The sequence below is a fragment of the Lepidothrix coronata genome, unplaced genomic scaffold (assembly GCF_001604755.1).
Source record: "Lepidothrix coronata isolate B3197 unplaced genomic scaffold, Lepidothrix_coronata-1.0 Scaffold12, whole genome shotgun sequence".
NCBI lineage: Eukaryota > Metazoa > Chordata > Aves > Passeriformes > Pipridae > Lepidothrix > Lepidothrix coronata.
Genome location: NW_016690192.1, coordinates 4,119,018 through 4,142,480, shown reverse-complemented (window position 1 = coordinate 4,142,480; position 23,463 = coordinate 4,119,018). Strand labels below are relative to the sequence as shown.

Below are 23,463 nucleotides of genomic sequence, written 5' to 3'. Positions count from 1 at the left end.
AAACCCTGCTCTGCCAGTGGAATGATTACATGCTATCAAAGCATTGAATTTACTTCCTAGTGCAATCCTTTAGGATTTTGGGACGTAATCACATAGTGTGGGAAAGCTGTAATCCAGCAGAGCTGCCCTTGATCAGTTTTCCAGTGTTCTCTCTCTGTACTGTTCAAACAGCAAGAAACAAGGAGGCAAACAAAAGCTGCAGGCTTTGCCCTGGTGACACAGTTTTCTTATTGGATATAGGGCACATGGGTGCTGCCGTGTGTGGGGGAGTTTAGATTTGTATTTTTAGTACAGAACTCAGGCAATATAAATAAATGACAAACATTTTAGTGGCTCCTCACAGTTATCCAGCCTGTTGGGTCACATATCTAATGGCTCCATGTGTATTTGTGTTCCTAAATTTCCCTGGGTTCCTGTGCATTTTCTGGGATAATATTCTGGACCTTTTGATATTCTCCAAAGTGGAGAAAAGAGTGTAATTGATCTCACTGATTGTGGCATAAAGCTTTGTTACATATAGTGAATTTTTGTCATTTTTTTAGTATGACTGATGCAGATTTTGTCTGATGGCTGCTGATACATTAAGTTGACAGCTGCACCTTGTGTTGATTCACTACATTTTGATTTGCTCGGAGCCCTACAGCTCACAGTAATTTGCTAAAATGTTTATTCACAGGTAGTCTGCTTTCTAAGTAATGAAGTTTATGGCTTTACCTCTTCTGCATCGCTGTATGCATTAAATTATATCATTTGCACAATTTGGGGTTTATTCACAAATTTAAGGTAATATAGGTCTGGGGAAAGTGTTGTATGTATTTGGCATCAGTCTGGGGAGAAGTTATTGTAAATTATTGCAGATTCATTCAATCCTACCCTACATTGTTAAGTACAGAAATACACAGGTTTTGGCTTTTTTGCCTGCTGAAACTCAGGAGATTTCAAGGTTTGGAAAATACCATGAAGGCAAGGTATTCAGTAATAAAGGTAGAAATAACTTGTTTCTCAAGCTTGGTTATAGCTCCAGTCACCTGTTGTTTTGAAAAGCAGTAGATACAACTGTATAACTGTGCCTTGCAATTATTTTAAAATAGTAAGTATGGGGTTATGTCTAATTCTCTTCCATTGTTAAGTTTATTCCCTGAAAGCATTCAGAGCTATCTCTGCTGTCACAGTCTAGAAGTGGAGTTTTGCTTCCAAGTGGAAGTTTGAGTTCCCATCATCACTTGTCTCTCCCATCTGCTGTTAAAGAAAACCACCACGTGTCCCATGGCTGTTTGCAGTGTGCCTCCAGGCAGTGCTGGAGTCTCCTGACATTAAAGGTCTTATCACAACCTATCTGAGCTCTTACTGTGTCCTGTGTGTGGGGTCCAGAGAGGATATTTAGGAAGTGACCGTGGGACCTTTTTACCAGCATCCTTTGTGCCCTGGGAAGTTTCATTATCTTGAGTTTTGTGTTGCCTGGGAGCAGCAGGGGTCTGGCTCTAAGCTAGAGTCACTCTTTTGGACTCTTGATTTATTAGAGTCTGTCAGAGAAAAGTGGTAATTGAAGTGTTTTAAATACCATTTCCTGTAAAAGTAAACACCTCAAGTACACAGGGAATTCAGAATTAAGTTCCTTGCAAATGAAGAGAAAATAAACAAATGAGTAAGCATCTGTTTTGATCAAATGAAGAGTTCCTTAATTTAAAGGAAGCTATTGAGCAACAGTAAAGCAATTCAATTCACTCAAACTCCTCAGTAATCTGTGATGTCGATTATATTCAACTATCCCAATACTTGAGCTGCTCAGGGCTGACTAACAGGGTTTTTAACCAGCACATCCAGTGACCAAACAAAGGAAACTGGACAGCTGATGAATGCCAAGAAGCTCAAGGCTACCCTGTGGTTGGGTACATCACACCAAAGCCAGGACTTGGGTTTGTGACTTCGGGAGAATTTGCTGAATAAGAGTGAGCCTGAGAAATAAGAGTTACCCTGTGAAACTGAAGAGAGAAATTTCGGAGGATTCCCATGTTCCATGGGATCCTGAGCACTGGATTTGTACTCTGTGTAAGTGTGGGATGCCTAAATGCATGTATTTTGGATAAAAATTGGTGTAGTTTTATGGCAGCTCATGTTGCTGGCATGACCTGTAGATGGAATTGCCTCCATCTCTGGAAGTGTTCAAGAACAGATTGAACAGGGCTTGGAGCAACCTGGTCTAGTGGAAGGTGTCCCTGCTCATGGCAGGGGGTTGGAACGAGATGATCTTTAGGGTCCTTCCAACCCAAACCATTCCTGATTCTACGATTAAATGCTCACAGCAGCCTTACAAGTGAAGGGTTGTGCTCAGCTGTACCTGTGTAAAGCTGGGTTGAGGGTAACATCGTGACTGTCCTTCCCTCGGTTACTGGGAAGGTTTATGGCATTTGAGGAACTTTACCATCTGTTGGAGGCTGAAGATTGCAAAGGCATTGACAATTTTTCCTTGACACATGTTTTCTTCAGCGTATTCTCTTTAATTGGGAAGTAATTGAGCAATTCTTTGTTGAGTTACCATGTGATGTCATTAATTCAGCAGTAGTTTTACAGGCAAACAATATGTCTGTGGGATGTTTTCAGTGTGTCTCAATGTACTAGACATGGTTTGACTGATGATTGGTTTAGTCACGATTCCGACATGCTCCCTCATTATAGTTCTAATTGTTTTTTTTAGGATGAATTGTAGTTAATTAGCAAGCTGCTTGAAGCTCATGGAGCTCATAGTAATATCAACAGTTGTTGTATAAGGTTGTGCAAACAACTGGGGCTTTCTTGAGCTACAATGGTGATTCAAACCATCAGAAAAATTATTTGTCATGGCCAAAATATTTACATTTTCAACTAAAATAAGATTAAAAATATTTAGTTTGACCAACTATTTGACTTGTCATTAGACTTCCAGTGTAAAATCCGTTTTAGAAGAAGGGAAATGGAAATCCAGAGAGGCTGTGTAGTTGGATGACCCCTCTTTTGTCTGCTGGGCTGAGTGGTACAGCACTTCCACTGAATGCAGGAAATCAAGTTTAAATCCCTCTGCTTCTTAAAAGAGTTGAATAGCTAATACTCAGCTCAAAGGTTAATTACTAATTGCTGGTTATTTGCTATATTTAGTATCCATCGTACTCTTTTTTTTTTTTTTTTTGCTGAGCTCTGTATCAGAGTACAAGTTAATTACCACATTTTTTTCATGTTTTTAAGCACCGTCTTTGCTCCATTTTCTGAGACTACAAAATCACATTTTGTAAGATGCTACTTTTATCATCTTGTTTTCAAAAGTGTAGCAATATTGAGCAGGTTTTCTTGTGCCATATGTCAGCATAGATCCCTTGCCATTGGTAAAACCAGACTGAGTAACAGAAGTTGAATGTTCTGTCTTGATATGTATCTAGGAGTTAAAGAAGAAGGTGCTTCACACTCCTGTGAGCACAAGAGCCCTGTTTTAGATTTCCCTTTAAAAATTTGAACTTTTGCATTGCTTAGAAAAGATGTTTTTCCGAAGACTGGGCGATCAGAGGGAATACTGCAGTGGAAGTGGATCAATTTTGGTTTGGTTTATGAAAACTGCAGTTTACTTATCTCCTATCATTGTGGGTCCCTTCCAACTCAGGATACTCTATGATTCTATGATTATCATTGCTTCTCTACTCTTGATTTTTCTTCAGCTCTTGGATAATATGTTATTCTTTAGAGAATAGTGGAAAGTGTCACGAGGAATTCCGCTACTGGCTTGGAGTGGTTCAAAAAGCTTACTGCTGCTTTAAGAAGCCAGATTTCCATATTTCATGTTTAAAAGATTTACAGTATGTCTCACGTGCCTATATAGAAAGATGGAGCTTTCATTACAGGTTTAATGTCATTGCAGTACAAGGATTAATACTCCTTCCTCCGCCTTGGTCTGCGTGGCTGGTCATGAGTGAGTGGTGTGCCCCTGGTTGACTAAGCTGTGGTGGGGGGGTTTCATATTCAGGATGATGTCTTTTTGAATAATTAAACAAGCTTTCACATCACTCTGTGGAGGAATCTTTCCCAGAGAAAGATCAAGAACTGGAGCATGTCTCCAGGCTTCTCGTTATTTTCTGTTGTGCACTGGGAAAGGAGGGAGAGGATTGTTGACTTTCATTGCAAAGGTTAAACTCTTTGTGTTGAAAAGCTGAACCAGAGGAAGGCTCAAAAGGCCTAATTTTGCCCTTGGTAGCCATGTCGCTGCCTCGCCGTGGCCCCCCAGAGCAGGCTCTTCCATGTTCTAACAGACAGAGATATTTCACCCTTAGAAAGTGTCTCCTCGCTGGTATGTGATGCAGAACACGAGCTAATAGAAGATGTGGCTCAAGTGCTCCATGATAATTGGGCACTTGGGGATGCTCCGTGACATGCTGGGCAAATGTTTTCTGCAGGGTCCTGCTGTAGCACAGGTGGGAATTTCTAATGGGCCGTGGAACGCCGTGCACGTGTTCCCTCTGTGCTGAGATGGGGTTATCCTTCTGCTGCTTTCACAGAGTTATCTGTGCAGCTGGTGCTGCATCACTGATGCTGGAGGATGGGAGTCAAATGAGGAGGCATAAACCCTTCTGGTGTCATATAAAGAATATTTTGAAGGTCTGTGGTCTTTGAATGAACAGACAGAGCTTTTTCCGCACTTTCCTTATCTGGGTCTGGGGGAACACACCACGAAGTTACAGAACTGAGTCCGTACTTGATTATGCACAATGACATTATCTTCCTTTGGCTTTGCCTTTCCTTTGCCTTTTCCCAGTCCTTTTTTCTTTTTTTCTTCACGTCTATGATGAGATGAGGCGGGGGGGAAAGCTTCTAGGCTGTTTCTGAGATTTTTTAAGCTAGCGTGGGATTACTGGCTGGTAACTTGTATGAAGCTTCCCAGTCACCTAAGATCTGATTTTCGATAGCTTGCTGTTATGTTTGTTTCTTCAGAAATAAAGTCTGCAACAGTGTAATAAATGTTACCTGAAATTTAGCGTTCTGAGGACACTGAAGTGATGTGTTAAATATGTGGATAGATACAGATATATTTGTGTCTGAGGGCAGATACTCCAAAGTTATTTACACACACACAAACTATAGATATAAATGTCACTTGAATTATGTAATTTTAGAAATTGGAAAGAAAATATTTATCTTTGATGTGTTTAAATTGGTGTTACAGTTCTTCTAGTTAAGAGGAAGGCGTGTTTTTTTCCTGCAAATACTTGCCTTTAAGGGCTTTTGTTGTTCAAAACTCAATTATTCCTTTTTTCCCTGAGGATGCTAAGGCTTTTCTTTCACCAAGCCAGTGAAAAGTTCCATTAATGTAGGCAAGATCAGAGCTCACTGGGTATGCTTATTGCTGATTTAATAAATATTTGGGAAAATGAATAGTTATGTTGCAAGTGGTAAAATTGCTTTATACACCAGATGATGAGATTTAGCACAAATAGTGTACGTTGCCCCCACATCCCAGCAGCATTCAGACTCACTGTTTTGACTGCCTGATTTCATATCTGTGCTCACAGCAAGACGGAAAGGGTTTTCATTTCAATGCTCAAGTCAATAATTATGGAGGTTATCATTTTCATGCTCAGAAATTCATGTCATTTTCATAAATCATTCATCTCATTTCATAAATCATGCTTTACAGCTGGAGAATGGAAACTTATTGCTGGACATTGATGAAAATCTTGTTTCAGTCACTCAGGTAAGGTTGTGACTCTAAAAATGTTTTAAGGAAATATAGATGAAATCATCTATAGGAATAGCGATATTGGAAAATGTTCAGCTTGGGATTAACTTCACTGGAACGTAGCTAATATCAGATGTGAATAATTTAATGAAGCATAATGGGTGAAATCAGTTCTGTGATGACAGTGAAATCACAAAAATAAAAGATAACTGTTTGGTGTCCAGAATCTCATACGCTGCAAGTGGATAAAACTAAGTCTGTGTCAGAGAAGATGCATTCATTTATTCAGGCTGAGAACTGAGTTGTAGAAAAATTACTACAGATCTGAACCATTTGGGACTTCAAAATGGACCTACAAGTGTTGCTGTTTAAAGCTGCCTCTAGTCAGTAAATTAATAAGCTGTGTTCCCACTAAATTTGTTTATGTTCTCTGATGTAGTTCTGTAGCTCCTGTTGCGTTTGAGGTTGCTATTCTGTAAAGAAATATTTCCCCTGTAAATATATTTCTTTTTACCAGGGAATATTGTGAACGAGGGTTTATTATAACAAACAGTGATGTCGACTTTCCTATCACTCTCTCCAGCTGCCTGTTTAGAAATCCATCTGCAGAGTTTCCCTTAAGAGCTTTAACAGAATTATATCTGCAAAGAGTTTCCAAAGATCCATCACCTTGAAGCAATCTGAAAAGTATTATTATTATTCCCATTATACAGGAGTATGGAGGCACAGAGATCTGAGTTACCACCTTTCAAATGCATTCATATAATCCTGAGTTCAAAAGTATGCTGACTATCAATTTTCAGTGTTCCTATGAAACGTATAATATTTTGTTCCACAGAAAATGTATAACTCTACACACAAGTGTATAACTGTATGTATCCTGTGCTTTCCCATCCTCTCTGGCTTGCTCATCTGCTCCCTTACGTAGGATGGGAGCACACTGGGAACCTTTGCTCATGGTCTCCTCAAAAGGACACAAGGTATTCCTCAGCAAGCCAGCAAGGAGCAAACAGTGAACAGTTCACTAGTGATGCAGGAAAAGAGCATGTTTAGGATTGATGCTAAACAAGCAGTTTGGAGAGATGAGAAGAAAATGGCTCTCTGTGTGTTTCAGTGTCACCTGGCATCTCTTGAGTCAGGAGTGCCTACAGGAGGCCTGAAGTGATTTCCAAACGAGTGCTGCTGTTGTCATTCCCACTTTTCTGAGCATTTTAACAACTCCTGCCTAGTGTGTTTGTGCACACTGCAGAAGTGACTCACAAGCTGGGTTTTGGTGGGTTTGGGGTTTTTTTGCAGAAGCTATTTCTGGCAGTATTTCAATAACGTGAACTAGAATCAGTGTACCCTGAAGAAAATATGGATTTTCTTCTTTTTCCCTTCTCCATTTCCATGCAGATAGTTAGAGGGATATATAAGTCCTTAAGAAGAAATTTCATTTTCATAGCACTAGAGCAATGTGATCTATTTAATATAAGACATGATGTGAGGAAATGTGAGATAATTCATCCCTAGGTACATCGTTGTCATGAAACTGAGAATCATCTGAGCTGCTAGATGAACTTCAGGTCTAAGTGATTGTAGCATCGTCTTTGTATGTGGGAACAGAGATTGGATTGAAAAACTGCATAGACTTATGATATGTGTAGTCTTATTCCTTAAGGGATCATTTATAATGGAAAGCTGAGGGCAGGAAAAAGTCTTGGGGTGATCTCCTTTGGTAGATTGTAAAGCCTGACCAGCCAGTTTCATTAATGTCCGAAGCACTAAGAGGGGCTGTCTCTGCAGGTCAAGACTCAACTAGATTTCAAACCTATAGGAGTGAAAGAAATGTGATAGGAGGCTGTGAGGTTTATGTGACTAAGCTGGGGAGGAGATTCAATGAGCTGAATTGAGATTTGCATTAAATCTCATTTGTAATGAGAATTGTACCTTCCCACATGTGTAGGTGTGATTGAGTATGATACAGGGAAAGCCAGTAAGAAAGGTAGTAGAGGAGTACTTCTGTGTTCCCATCAAAGCTTTCCAATATAGCCACCCTGATAAAGGTGGTAGATGGGATTTGGGTTTCCAGCAGAGTTCTAAGGAATCTGTGCTTTAACATCCCTGAACTCCAGCTGAACTGATTTGCAGATGGGTGGAAGGATGTAATTTTACTTGAGAACATGTCTAGGAGCTTTGATTATGCAGCCACTCAAGGTGTTTCTTTTTATGAAAGTGCTTTTTCTCTCCTGGTCCAGTTAGTGAGGTCTATATGGGTGACCTGTTTCGAGCTCAAACTGAAGGACATCCTGAGAAAATATTTCTAACACAAATTAAATGTAGAGCTAAAAACTTGCAGTAACCCATTTGTACATCCTCCTTCAAGTCCACGTATCCAGGTCACACCTGTCCCATGGGCAAAGGGAAATCATGGGCAGCATTTTAAAAGCCCTTCCCTTCTGTATCCTTCTGTCACTCCACACTCCACTGCCATGTTTTAAGACCTTGAAATGAGCATTTAAAAAAGGAGCCAGGGAAAAGGACTGGCCATAAATCATGCTTGGTCCTCACTGATGTTAAAGGCAGAGCAGTAATGCATCCAGTCCTGTTCTGGATAGTTTTTTTCATGCTTTATTCATTTTTTTTTTCATTTTGGACAATTCCCTACAGAATTGTTTTATAGAGTCAGTTGTTGGCTGTTTGGGTCCATCAGCAATATCAAAATGCCACATCTTGGACCCTTGTGCTTCTTCATGTGGGACTTGGCATTTGAAGCCTATGTGCCTTTGGGGGGATTTATATTGTTTGCTGTTACTGGATAACTTTACTATTTTTAACCACTTAATTTGCAGTTTCTTCTCCTCAAAAGATACATGAAATTTTATTTTTTTTCTCTTTACAGGCTGTTACCCAACTCGAGCTTTTTGGGGACATGTCCACTCCTCCTGACGTAACCTCTCCCCCAGTGAGTACTCAGGGAAACTGAACTGTGCTTTACTTTACATGATATTTTTCATCACGTTTATTGAGCACATTTACAATTCAGGTCATCAGCCATTCCAGTGGGGAGAATTTCAAATTAGTTTTTATGTTACAAGAAAATAAAAATGAAGCAAATTGAATCCAGAGTCCCTGCTTCATGATGATGGGCAAAAATATCTTCGATTTTTGTTTTTCCACTATAGCATTCAGTGTCACGTATGATACAACCTGAGCTGCAGATCTGCTCCCCTGATGTTTGTCAGAGGGACATGCTTCACTGCACTCTGTCTCTCCACTGCACTGCAGGAAGATCCAGTTACAGCTTCATACATCATGTCTCTGGTTCCACCAAGCACCTATCCCAGAACTGCTTTTAAAGGACAGAAGATGAAACAGTAAAGAGAGAGAGAGAGAAAGGGCTGAATGTGTTTTGAGGGCAGTGAAAATTTTCTCAACATGCTTTTCTGCATCATAAAATGAAAACACAATCATTTTTCTGTAAAGCTTTTGAACCTTACATTAAGCTGTAGGGAAGTATAAATGTATTGAGAAAACTAAGGAGATGTGAGGTCAGGAACCTCAAATCTCCAAGGTATTCTGGAGCATATCTGGCACTAGATGTTCAAAGTCCTGCCTGCTCATCCTTAGCTTACTCAATTGGATTGGGCTTCTCGTTTAGTGTAGACCTATGTTTCTGGTCCTGTTGGTTAATTAGAAGCAATATTTATTCACTTTTCCTGCAGATTCTTCATTTACCTTAACTGTTTCTTACATTAATGCCTTGGTCACTGCCTCTCCTGATTGTCACCTAATATCTAGAATTACAAGTCTGTATGTTCTGGAGAAGGAAATTATGTCAATATTTTGCATGTGATGTATTCCGGGCAAATTTCATTTTGATTTTTCTCTTCTAATAGAAAGTCTCTCCTGTTCTTTGTTTTAATCCTGTTACCAGCAAATTCTAATGCTCTTATTTCTATTGCTTCTTTCCTTCTACATCTTTCCGTTCTTTCTTTATTCTCTTTCTTTACTCCAAACCTGGATTTTTAGAGTTATGGATGATGTGGCAGCAAAGTATGTGCAGCAGAAGCTGCAGCTCATATGTCACCCTTGGATTTTATTCCTTTCTTCTTGCAGACTCCTGCTACTCCAGGTGATGCCTTTATCCCATCTTCATCCCAGTCACTTCCTGCTAGTACAGACATGTTTGGTTCTGTACCTTTCAGCACTGCTGCCGTACCCTCAGGTAAGAAATGTACTGGAATTACAGGCTTGACTCAGATTTGGTGATCAGTTCGTAGCTCTGGTTTGCATTTCAGTACTTGGGGCATTAATTTAGCACGGTGGAAGTGGGGAAGGCTTTTGAGGTCGGTGCTCCAGGGCAAGGCAAAGCAAGTCTTTAACAAGCAGGGAGTACATTAGTTTGAATTTGCCCACATTTTTTAAAGCAAAAGGCAAAAAAGTCACTGGGAGTTCAGGCATAGTTCAGCCATCTGGATAACATACCTGCTAGGTGCAGTAGCAAGAGAGAAAAAAGCATTTTGTTTAGCTTTGGGTTTTTTGTGGAAGTGGTGAGTATCCTCTGCTGTCTCCTGTAAATAGAGGCTGAGACACAGAGAATTTGATTGCGCTTCAAAAGTGTTCCACTTTGTCAAGTCCTGAGATGTCCTTTAGATTTGTGTTCCTCAAAGTGCTCAGGATTCCAAAGCTTAGTAACATTCTGCACAGACTGAGAGGTGTGTGGTTTGACTGCTGATCTCTCCCTGGATATGTTGTGAAAGCAGCACTCTCAACAACCCTTAGGAAAAGAAAGGAGGAGCAGGAATGCCTTGAATCATTCAATAGTGCCTTTCTAATTGGTTAACTCCTTTTCTGATGGCATCCGATCTCAGAAAGGTTACAGTGATGGTGAAGTGTTTGGGGATAATGTCAGATGAAAACTCTCGCTGCTGGGATGAGGTTACAGCAGGGGCAAGATGAAAGGACATCTGGAGAATCCATCGTGGCCATTTATTGAAAAAGAAATGTATCTGAGCTAGTGTTCCTTTCATCACTCAGTAATTTGGTCTTTCAAAGTTCAGTTTCTATTTTTTTATTTTATTTTGGGCTTTTCCCTTTACAATATTGCAACCACCCTTACATTTAGGATTACAAAACAACCTAGAAATACAGTGAAGAGGAAAAGGTACAGGAGGACTCAGGAAACACTCAAATTAGAAACAACAGTTTTGAAGCTAATTAAGATGAAAGAGAAGTTACATATTGCAAAGTATTAGCAATAAATAATGAATTTCAATGTGAAACAGTGTATCTGTAAAGCACAGTACTTCTGTCAGTGGAACGTAATTATATTAGGTGATTTAATTTGTAAGATTTTTTATAGTAGTTTTAGTTTCAGAGTATTTTTTGTTGTTGTAAATAAAAAAGCACCTGATGATATAATTCCTACACAGTCAGCCTCTTGGTAGCTTGAGAGGAGGCTTCAGGTCTGACAGGAAGCAATTATAATTTTAGTTTTAATCTTTAATTTTCTCCCCAACCAGAGGGGTGTTATACTAGCCTAATACCTGAAGCAGTTTGCTGTTATTAGGTATTTAGTGCAGCAGAAGCTCAAGATGTTTTTGATGTTCTCTAGTAATTGGGTAATAACCACATGTGAGGGGTTTTAATTGGAATTCATCTGGGCTCTTTTTTTTCACTAATATTATTATGCAATTTGAGACACTTCCTTTGCTTTTCGGAGTCCAAATGGTTTGAACTGTAACTGTGTCAGAAGAGTCGTTCTCTTGCGAGAAGGTCACACTGTCATTAGCGAGCCCTTGAGCTGTCATATAACATATATAGAGGTGCTTCCCTGTCCCTTAGAACCAGTTTGGCAGCTGTGCCATTGGCAGGAGTTGACTGGTGTTGGTAGGTCCCTCTCCCCAACAAAGAATAAAAGTGAAAAGGATGAGGAACTGCAGCAGGCAGGAGGGAATCCTGAGCATCCTCTTCCTTCTCTCTGCTTGCTCTGCTGCTCATTTTTTAGCATCCATCCCAGCCTGACTCTGTGCATCATAATCGGTCCCAGAGCTCCTTCTCCAAGGACAGGCAGAGACAAAAGGCAGAGGGTGGGGCAGTCAGGGTTGCAAGAAGAGCCTGCGGAACTCAGTGGTGTGGAGGAGGGTTGTGCTGGAAGGGGGTGAGTTTAGGAAGTGCTTTGGGAGCTGCTGTGCTTCTGGTGAGTGGTTTGACCAAACTGGCCCTGCTTTAACAGAGCACCATGGAAGGGGGCTGCCCAGTGCCCAGCTGCTGACCAGGTCCATGCACACAGGTCTTCACAGGCGCAGGGGGTGCTCACTGAGGAAGAAGAGGAGAGGTTTTTGTTCAGATGAGAGGAAGGATTATTGCCGATACCCACCAGCCTGTGGTTTTGTATACGAGTATTTACTCAGTGATGTGAATCCAACTATGTCTTTCAGTTTTCTTTTCAAGTGTGCTGAAGCTCTGGGATCACTAATGTAGCTTGCACATCTCTGATTTATTGTGCTTGTTCTGCGTGCTGTTGATAGTAGCGTTAAAATCTTTCTTCTCATTTTTCCCCCCCTCCTGCTTTCTTTATTCTTTGAAGGTTATGTTGCCATGGGAGCTGTTCTGCCCTCCTTCTGGGGACAGCAACCACTTGTTCAACAGCAGTTGGCCATGGGTGCTCAGCCTCCAGTTGCTCAGGTGATGCAGGGAGGACAGCCGATAGCGTGGGGCCAGCCCGGTATTTTTCCTCCTACTCAGCAGCCGTGGCCATCTGTAGCTGGTCAGTTCCAACCAACTGCCTTCATGCCAACACAAACTGTTTTGCCTTTACAAGCAGCCATGTTTCAAGGTACCATTGCTCCTATAGCTACAGTTCCACCCACAAGTGATTCCAACAGATCGAGTCCACAGACAGACAGGCCCAGACAGAAAATGGGAAAAGAAATGTTTAAAGATTTCCAGATGGCTCAACCTCCACCAGTGCCATCAAGAAAACCAGATCAGCCTTCCCTCAGTTGTACCTCAGAGGCCTTCTCAAGTTACTTTAATAAAGTTGGGATGGCACAGGAAGCAGATGATTGTGATGATTTTGACATCTCTCAGTTAAATTTGACTCCTGTGACTTCCACAACACCATCTACAAATTCACGTGAGTATTCCTATGCTTTCAGCCATACCTTTCCTCAGATGTGACCTCTCCTCAAAGTACTTATTTCTGTTTTTTCATATAGTAAATTCCAACACAGATACAAACTGAGAATCTTCATCCATGTCCAGCTTATTAAATGTGTTTCAGCCATAAAGGAAAATATCAGAGAGGAATTTCAGAGACTACGAAGATGAACAGCCCAGATAGCTGAAGTCTGAAATTTAATTTCTAAGATAGTAATATGTGTTTTGTGGTAGGGCCATGCAAGCTGTTTGGCAAATGCCTATGACATTCAGACTTACAAATGGTTTCAGTCATGTCCCATCCAAGCCATACTTTGCAGAAATTAGGGGATGGATATTTATTTTAATAGCTTGATGTACTGGACATGTGGGGAAATACATTGAAGAGTTGTAAAATAAAGCTTATTGTGGTCATAGCATGGAGATGGGGGATTTTGCAGGTTGCTGAAAAGAGGAGTTCATGAGACACAGATTTACCAGGAGTCAGACAGAGGCCTTCTGGTTCAGTTACCTGCCAGAGGGCAGGCAACTCACACATTCTTAATGTAATGTAGTGGCATCTTCCTGGCTCCTGAAGACACAGGCCAGATGCAGCCAAACTTAATTTAGAAGTTGCCAAATGAAATCAAATACATGGAGTTGATAATGACTACTGTGTTCAAATTTACCTCGTACAGCTCCTCATCAGAAAATAGTTTTTGAGAGTAATAACGTTGAAGGCTATAAAGCATGAGCAAATTCTGTGCTGCTGTGTCTTTCTGAAGAAATTAACAGAATATATTCTGTTGCTGTTACCTTAATCTTTGTTTAGCTCCAACCCCTGCACCCAGACAGAGTTCTCCATCAAAATCATCAGCATCTCATACGAGTGATCCTGCTGCAGATGACCTCTTTGAAGAGGGGTTTGAAAGCCCAAGCAAAAGTGAGGAGCCAGAGGCTGTGAGTAGCAACAAGGTTTCTAAGGCCTTATTGTCTCTTTTTAGCTAGAAAAGACATAAGTTAATTAAATGTTGTTTCGTAGTGTCAGAAGTAACTATTCCAGTAGGGCTGGGTGGTACTTAAGGAGGGGCTGCAGACAGAATTCACATCCTGCTTTGGGTTTGATAGCTGATAGCATGGCTTTTCCATTGATATGCACTAATATTGCATACAAGGAACCAAACTCAGAGTTCATATGTAAGGCTGTATATGTTAGTTGTATCTAATCCCTTTTTTAGCATACCAGCATTCACTTACTCATGATAAGGAAGTCTGAGGTAAAACAACAAACATGGTGAGGCTGCAAAGAAAGATGTGAGAGTCTGTGTGTTAAAATGATGGTTGATGTTGTCTTGCACATTCTTGCATCCCAGTTGTTTGCCTAGTTACATTCCTCAATGTTCTGGCCCTCGATATGTGATTTCTTTGCCTTTATGGACCAAAGCAAGAAATGTTATCCAAGCAATGACTGTAAGTCCCAAGGTGCCTTAGGGAGGTAAGAGCCCGAGTGAGCCAAAGGCAAGAGGGAGTCTGTACAACAAAAGGACCCAAAGGTACAAAATAATGCAAGCTTAGACTCTTTCTGATTCACATGGTTTCACTGGCTTTCAGGGCTTTTTGCAGTTCTGGTTTGCCTGATCCAGTACCTCCTGAGGTCTGTGGCAGCTTCTGCCTGGGCTCCAGCAGGAACTGGGGAGGTTCTTTCCTGACTGCATCAGCTATAGCAAACCATTATGGCTTTTGAGAACATATCAGGGGTGAGGTCTCACTTCCTGATTTTCATGAGATAGGATGTACTTGCTATGCCCACAGCATGAAAATAACCTCGTGTTGACTTTTCACTTTCTATTGTTGAGAAAAAAAGGTGTTATGTTCTTGTATTCTAGCCTGATGGGTCTCAGGCCTCCTCCACAAGTGATCCATTTGGTGAGCCAACTGGTGATACTATAAGTCCACAGGTCGGTAGCTAGATAGCACAGGTTGGGGTAGGTATCTGTCCTTTTTTTCTCTACACCTTGAGGTGTTCACTTATTCTCCCACCAGTGCCTACCATTGCTTTCATGGATGCATGGTTTATTTTTCCCTTTCATCTTTCCGTTTGACCTCTCCATCATCCACAGTGTATTTCTCATGCTTGGTGGTTTGCATGGCTTTTGCCATTCACTAAGTGTTGCAGCTTATGCAAATATGTGTGTTTCAGCTGCCTGCATGCTTTAAAGAAATGTAGACTTATTTTACTTTGTGTTCAAATTCTAAGGGCAAATAGGGAAACTGAGCCATTCCTAACAATGTATTAGGCATTTTTTTTATCAAATCCCCTCTGGCCTTCAGTCATATTAAATGGAATAAGACATCTTACCCATAGACATAACAATCATTAAATAAAATTATATAATGATACATGAATGTCTCTACCCTAAATCAATGCGATAATCAGTAGAAGAAGCACGTTTATTATCTGCTTGTAAAAAATATTGAAATGGGTTTGTGTATTTTTATCTCCAACTGCAAATTAAAAACATTAGAAAATTATGATCATTCATATTAGCATTGGTATACTGATGTTTTAAAAATTACTCATCAATGTAAGTCATTTAAATTCAGACAGACGGGAAAAACAATCTTTTCATGTTTTGTGTTACAGAACATGGTAGAAAATGTGGCTCCCAGTGAATGTTCTGTGATTTGTTTCAATACAGTAAATATGTTTTGCCAAAAAGACAGTGAAGCTACAAAGTTTTATGGGGGCTAAGCATTGTTATTCCATCCAAAGACTCTCTAGTGTTGCTATTTGAAGGATATGTTTCCTTGTCTTTTCCCTATCTGCCGTTCTGCAATATTTGATATTGCCCAAATATGTGATCTGATACGGTTTCTGTGCTCCAGCACAGAGCTCCTGGAGCAAATAAGTAACAGTGGTAGAACCCTTTCCATTTTTGTACAGAAATTGCACTGGGTTTACTAGTGACTTACCCATCCTGAGCCAAAGTAATTTGGTTTCAACTCAGAATTAATAGTTTCATTTGGAGTCAGTTTACTTTGTGCATTAAATATGATTTAAAAAAAATCTTAGAGCAACTTAGCTTTGATCCATTTGGGAAGAATAAGATTATCTCAATAATATGCGGTGCTGTGAGAAGGCATCTCCCCCTTCTTTAGCTTCACCAATGTAATGCTCAGCTCTTGGAGGGCTGAAGCAAAAGTAGCTTTAAGCTTTGTGTCTCATTGAGTCTAAAAATGACAGTGTAAGGATGCAGTCAAGCTGGGATGAGCTGCTCTAGCAAGAGCATTTGATATTTACTCCAGTGAGAGCTGCTTCGGCAGGTGGATGGTGCCACATAATAATTTGGCTGTGTCTTTGCTGACATCACCAACTCTTCCAGCTTCAGACCACTCCAAGAATTCTTTCCTAGGTCAAGAAAGAGGATTTGACTTTTGTCTGAGTCCTACACTCTGGAAATCCACATACATTTGTTTATTATGGTTTATCATACTCGGGATAATTCTGAAATTCATCCTGGGGAGAGTAATGATAAAATCTCTATTTTTTTGACAGTCACAGATATAGTTAAAATCATTGTAAACTACCATCACACACATTTACCTGCCAGGAGTTCTGGATAGAACTTGAAACAGTAGTTTAAGTCTGGTAATGCATCCTACCATGTAAGGGAGTCAAGTGAGGGACTCCTTTTGTTCTGCTTTTATGTAACACATAGCAAAATACATTCTTTTACCCATCAAGAGTATCTGGGAGCTACAAGAACAATATATTAGCAGTGATTCCATATGGTTTTTCTGTATTTTTTGTTAATCTGCAGAGTCTTGCATCAAATATGTATAATTCTCAGGAATATATTCTGGGAAATGTTAAATAATGTTACTGATTATCGTATTACAGTAATTCCTAGAAGCTTTTGGCAGGAACAGGAAGCTGAACAAAAAGAAAGCCCCTATCCAGTGAAGTTTCACTAATATCATTGTGGCTCTGTGCAGAGCCATTCAGCAGCAGTCTGTAGGAAATCCACTTGCTAAAGCCAGCCCATCGAATTCTGAAGCCTGGTATCATCAGAGCAATGGGAAGTCTAATCTCCATGGAAAATTATCAATTCAGGACTTACTACTGAGTTGTGTATTGAGCTCTGCATTTGGAGAGAAACTTAATGGGGAGAAACATGTAGTACAAAAGAATCACAGTCTGCATAAAAGCCACTTTTGTGGCTTAGATGGGAGATTACTTCACTCTTTGGAACATGGTTCTTACCCCAGGAACAGCACAGTAACAACTCGGCTGAATGGACCGCTCAGGAGCACAGCATAGTATTGTGTGCAGAAATTTCAAATGTATCTGTTCCCAGCATCTCTGAAATCAGCCCATACAGTATCTTTACTTACCTTGATGTAGTCAGAATACTCACCTGCCTAGCTTTTTGCACCCTGGTCTTTCAAGGTACCACAGCATTTTGATGTCTTGATTCCTTCCGATACTTTATATTATCATTTAGTTACTATCTTCTTTTCTCCTATTTTTCCTCTCTTCCTTTTGCAATCTTCAACTTCAGCTCTCAAAATCCTAATCCTACCAGTAGCTGTTCTAAAAGTCACTCTTCCACAAATAGCTATGAATTCTTAGTAGGTACCTGTGACACTTTATGGGTATATTAGATTTTTGTCCCTCTATGGTTGAAGATAAGAAGCAGAGAGGCCTAACTTTCACAGGTGAAATAAGATCAACTCTTTGCAGGGTTGTTTATATAGCAAGATTTGTATTTGCTTGTTTTCCTTTTGTTTGTGCACCGCATTGAGGTTGGATGGTCTTTTTCCAGAAGGGGTGAAGAGAACACTGAATCAGATGACTGCCAATTTCAGCTGATTTATGTTTTATCCCTACTGCTGTCTTTAGATTGTGTGTGGGATAACTATGATGAAAGGAGAGAGAGGGAAAGAACTGGTTTTAGCTGCAATTCTACCCAATGTGTTAAACATTTCTTATTATTGACATTTTACATTAAAGCAAGAAGTTTGAACAGAGGAACAAATGCAGCTCTAGTGAGATGCTGCCTGGTTCAAAACTTGCACTGGCAATCATTCATGAGAGATTCTCAAGAAACCTTCAAAACATTTGTGGCTAAAGCATATCTTCCTGAAAAAATTGTTTAGTTGTTCTGTGAAATGTGTGCAGACAATTATAAGCCCTCAAAATATGTCACACCCTTCACAATGCTATCAGCACTGTCAGGAGAGCAACAGTTCATTAGAATATTTGTCTATCAGCTTTTGGTGGTACTTCAGTGGCCTGCTGCCATCATCTATCTTTGAGCAAATGCCATTCTTAGTGATAAATGTTCCTAATAATCTTAGTCAGCTCCAGGATGGACTGCTATAATTCTTTATTTGGGCTGATTTTAGGAAGTTGAGAGAAAACAGAAAATTATGGACAAAGCACTGGCTTATCTGGGAGCTTAGTGATCTTCAGGAGGGAATATCAAGCTGTCTCTTCATCCTCCTCTTCCTTCTGCCCCTTTTCTATTGCACCAGGATTTGGAATGGGCTCCACATATTAAAGCCTGTATTTGCAAGACCTCTTCCTATCATTCACCTGGCTCAGTAGGAACTGTATAGAGTCCAACAAGAAATTCATAATGATTATAGGTGACCTGTTCTTGGTAGGCTCTAGAACTGTCATTCTCAAACTGAAGACACAGCACTGAGCAGGGCTGTGCTCCTGAGAGAATTAGTGTTATGTCTTTGGAAAGGGATCACAGTTTGGGAAGTATTGTTTCATTCCAGAGAAATCCTAAAATTGATATTTCAAGTCTCATACTCAGTTGTTCATCATTGTATTTCCCAAGGAATCTGAAGGACCATGAGCTGAGAAATTCAGGCTGCTCTGTGAACAGGGGCATCCTACAGATTTGCCTCCATCTCCACTGCTACAGTCCTCTCCAAGTTGTTAGTTTTCATGTGACCAGCTTATACACAGGCTTCTCACTTATTCCAGTGTTATCAAGCCCACCTGAAGTAGCCATGTCCCCTTCCATTCCTCCAGCTTTTTCCTCCAAACAGGAGAAAACATCCTGTGTAGCTTGTGTAGAGCCACAGTCCTTACTGACTGGCATCCCAGCAGTTCAGTTTGGGGATGAGCTCTCCTCACTTTATCTGTAATGAGGTCATTTAAAAGTTCCCTGTCTTCTGCACAACTGATTTTAAAAATCTACTTGTGATATTTTCGTATCTTTGAGACTTCTGAACAACTGGAACTGGCCATTAGGTTCAAAAGTTTTGAAGGAGAATTGGCAGATATGTAGATGGGAAGTATAATTGTGTAGCTACTGTTTTGTTAGGAAAGGAGCCCAGAAATAATCAGCATGTTTCATGGCTGCAGTTCAGTTTTATACTGGGACCAAGATGGAGCAAGTTCATATTTCTGAGTGGTTCTCATTGCTTTTTCATTTTGTGGATGTACAGCATCCATCTTGATACTAAAATGACAGAAACTTTTAAAATTATAATAATTAAACTGGATATTTGGAACTAGGAAATATTCCTAGGTAGGTTTATAATAAGAACAGAGGCGTTCTCCAGTCATAATCCTGAACTAGAAGGTTGGTATATTTATGCTGCTAATAGAGGTTAGCTGCAAGAAAACCCCTAAATATTAAAAATTAATAATTAATAATAAGTAATAAATAAAAACTGGCTGTTAATGGGCCAATAGGAATGACCTGTCTTATCACCAAAAATCTTTAATTTGAACCCCGCTTGCCAACTTTACTATGTCCTATTTTGCTGAGTCAGCATGCAATAAACAGTGAAGACGCATCACACTCCCACCCCCTTCACTTGCATCCCCAGCACAAGATGCTCATTTTGTCTGGCTCTCCAGCACTCTTATTTCATGAAACTCTTATCATTTGAGCCTGCCCTTTCTGATCAGTCAGCCAGGAGTAAAACTGGCACTGAGAATCTGTTGTAAAGGGCAAGGAAATCTATGCAGGCCTCACCTCTTGAATTGAGTACATCTTGCCTGAAGCTCTGCACATAGCAGGGTGTCTCAAAGTGATGAAAGGGCTGCCACGGTAAAAATAGTCTCTTCCTAACCCAGTCCCGTGTTATGTTTTGTGAGTGAGTTCACCTCTGCAAGCCTAAGTAGGTTCTGAGTCTTTCAGGAGATGTTCTCCAGTGATTAGTTCTGCTGGGGAGCAGATGTTAATATCTTTAAATTGGATGCAAATTTACTTCTAGTATTTACATAATGTTATTCAAAAGCATTAGCGACCTTGTTGCCTCATGCAGTAGTGTGCTACACCAGAAATACTTACAGTTTGCTGCAGTCTTGTCCCCCTTAAAATAAGAATAAACTGATTTGCAGCATGAACTATCTCTAGAATATAGCAGCAAAAAAAAAGGGTGCTTCCAGTTGTCATCTTGGTTTCTCCCTGTAGATTGATGAAAGCACATCACCAGTGCTTCTGGGCCAGTTCAGAAAGGAAAACACTTTGAGATTCAAGGGGTTTATGTGAATTAGCAGCTTTGTTTGCTATATTATTTGTTTGTCTCTTTTTGTTCTGACAAAGACCAGTTCTTTCCTTTCCTTCCCTCCGAATCTGTTCCTAATGCAGTGGTAGAAGTAGAAAGCAGAAAACATTGCTGAGATGGTTCTGATACTGTGAGAAGAGTTATGCTCACCTGCCTTTTCGTAACAAGCCTGTGACTTTTGCATGGAGTGTGTACAAAAAGGAGGTGTATTTCTGATTTCGAGACCCTCCAAAACAGTGCCCAGCACTGTGAGAGAAACTGCTCATGAAGTCAACAACACTCAACTCTCCTTTTACCTCTTTTCTGTCCCTTTCTGCTCTCTTTTACCCTTTTGAGTACCGTGTCAATACTTTACAGATACCATTTGCAATGTTGGGGTACAGGCACGATGTGCTGCTTGAATTAGCTCAAAATATTAGAAAACAAATCTCAGACATTGACACAAAAACTTTGGCTGGGAAGATTGCACACAATTACTGCAATTAATTTCTCATTTAGGCATCTGAAGGGGGAAATCAACTGAAAGGAAGACATAAGAACACACTTTTCATGTAAAATGCCCTGGTCTAAATGTAAAGGCTGCCTCATGTGGGATGTAAAGTGCTGATGACCGATGATGAGCTCCTCCTCCTCTTCCAAGGGTGTCAAGTTCAGTGGCACCTTAGGACACTTGTTACTTAAGGACATCTGCATATCTTAAGGATATTTGAGGACAGCTCTAACAAGCAGGCTTGACATTTTGAAAAGCTCTTTTTTTCCTGAAGGCATTTGGAAAACTGACATCCTTTGTTCCAAAGGGGTGTTCTCCCTCCCTCTCCTTTTCTTCTCCTCCTTCTTTTCACTTCGCTTTGCAATCACCTCAGGTTCAGCAACTGCCTGAAGAATGGCCTGGTGTGTGTCAGGTTCACACATTAATTAGTACAGATTTTCTCTGAACTAGCTGTGATAGATCATTCTGGCAGCTTCATGTCTGTGGTACGTGAAAATTGGCACAGGTAGACTTAACACACAGTATGTGAAATGCAGTTATTTACTCCCAGTCATCTCTTCTGATTACCTTCAGTTTTTCAAGGTCACAAAATATATTTGCTTCTTGCTCGGGATAATTTCAGAAGCCTTTATTTAATCATTCCAGTGGATTTCTCTCATCCTCTCATAATGCTTGTAGTGTACTCAAGGGCTTCATGTAGGTAGTAGATGGGGAAACAGGGTCCCTGCACGGTCCAGAAATGTAGTAATTTCAGAGAATAAGAGACAACTTTTCTTGGCATGGAGGAAACAGGTCATATTTTGGATTTGTTGTGTTTGCTCCTCATTCAACACAAGCTGCACAGTGAAGCAGGAGGGGGCACTGGGACAGGACACTGGCCAGGTACCCTGGGCACAGAGTACATACAGCCCTATGAATCCCCCTTTGGGCTGTTTTTCCCATCCTCAGCATTTGTATAAGCAGTGATTAAAATCCTGTGCCATCCCCTGGCATACATGTCTCTGCTCCGCAGTGCCCAGTGATTTGCCAGCCTTCAGAGGTTTTTTTGTTCAAAGTCAGCTCCTGCTAATGCTGCTGTAACACGAGTTGATTCTAACTTGGTTAAATTCAACGTCGTGACGTGGTATTTGAATATTTATCAAGCTGTGGAGAGTTAATGCAGTATGGCATTAATTAGCCTTTCTGCCTGTCTTGTTCTTTTTTTAGATGTCATTCTTAGTTTAATAAATTACTTTCTGGAAATGAAGTAGAATGGATTCCAGGGTCCATGGGTGATTTGCTTCCCACTGCAGCCAAGATGAACGTAGTATTAAGCACAGGGTGTCAGCTATGAAGCAACGCTGAAGAACATGGCAGCTTTTCCCCCTCCCCATCCAGGAAATTCCCCAGAAAGTATCCGTTAGCAAATTGACACACTGTCCTCCTGGCTTTAATGATTGTACTAATAGTTCTACAGACTCCTAATCAAACTGAGCTGGGCTAGTGTTCCTCGTTCTTCATAGGCAACTCATGTTGTTATTTTAAATCCCATCACAGCTTCATTAGCTCAGCTTTCCGCAGCGGTTTCTGTTTGCAAGTGGTTTTCTCCCTGAGTTGTGTAAAACCCACAGGTTTGTTCTGCTGTTGTGCTGCTGGGGGCAGTGTCTTAGCCTGGGATGAGTAACACCCTTTTATGCCAGCTACACTTCTGGTCTGTAAACTTCCAAGCATCCGGTCAGATAAATTATCATTTAATTTCTTCGTATGTCTATGCCCAGCAGTGAAAATCAGTGCATGGCCAGTGCTGGAAGAGGAAATTGATAGTAAGCATTCATTTTCTGAAATAATGTCCTGTTTTCTTCACAATTTACCCTGAGTACCCTGATCACTCAAGGCAGCACAGAAAGCAAACACTTCCTTTGGGTTTTGACTGACAAACTGTTGCTGTTCTCAAGCAGATGTTCTTAAAATGTTCTAAAAATGCTGTCTGGAGACATCTCCGCTTATTTTATTTTTGTTATCCCCAGGAAGCAGAACCTCTCTACGCCCAGATTAACAGACCTAAGAAATAGCATTGTTACAGTCTTGTGGTGCTCCAAGACTCAAACGAAACCCAACAACCTGGCAGGCCTTTGGCTTTCATGCTTTTTTCCAATTGATTTTGTCTGACAAGGAGAGAGATTGACCTTCTGGACTGGCTCTTCGAGTGTTCCTGATGTGTTTTTTTGGCAACCAATGGCAGATTCCTATGGCAGCACAAAATAAAAACTCTCCCTGCTTATCATACCACAAGTCCAGCCCCATCCCCACAAGTGGTGGGTATCCAGACTAGGAAATCTTACTCCTCGGTCTTCTTTTAAAGATTTATTGTCTTCTGTGTGCCACATATTGAGTAATAAACATTCCTTTTTCTTTTGAGCAAAAAGCAGAGTCTGTATGTAGCAGTGGCATTATCATTCAACAGCCTTTGGGGCACAAGTCGGCACTTTTTATGTCACGGTGACATGTTTTTCATCATCATTTACATCAGGCTGATCCTGACCCTTTTTTTTCCCTACGTAGACATATTTAAATAACAACAACAAAAAATACTGGTGGTGTCATTTTTTTTTTATTTTATTTTATTTCTTATTCTGTA

General features: G+C 40.5%; 1 protein-coding gene across 16 annotated transcripts in view; it reads left to right on the top strand.

The window, feature by feature from the left end:
* The window catches only part of DAB1 (DAB1, reelin adaptor protein), a 434,251-nt gene that overhangs the window by 408,127 nt on the left and 2,661 nt on the right, over positions 1-23,463 (top strand). For 13 of the 16 annotated variants that reach the window (XM_017805607.1, XM_017805611.1, XM_017805605.1 and 10 more), the window contains 7 exons: positions 5,654-5,710; positions 8,577-8,639; positions 9,794-9,902; positions 12,267-12,815; positions 13,650-13,777; positions 14,704-14,802; positions 22,853-23,463. The exon at positions 22,853-23,463 is cut by the window's right edge and continues 2,661 nt beyond it. In XM_017805607.1, coding sequence (XP_017661096.1) covers positions 5,654-5,710; positions 8,577-8,639; positions 9,794-9,902; positions 12,267-12,815; positions 13,650-13,777; positions 14,704-14,787 — 990 coding nt within the window. In that variant the 3' untranslated portion in view covers positions 14,788-14,802; positions 22,853-23,463. The remainder of the gene's footprint in view (positions 1-5,653; positions 5,711-8,576; positions 8,640-9,793; positions 9,903-12,266; positions 12,816-13,649; positions 13,778-14,703; positions 14,803-22,852) is intronic. The other 3 variants (XM_017805620.1, XM_017805617.1, XM_017805615.1) reach the window with 2 other exon arrangements.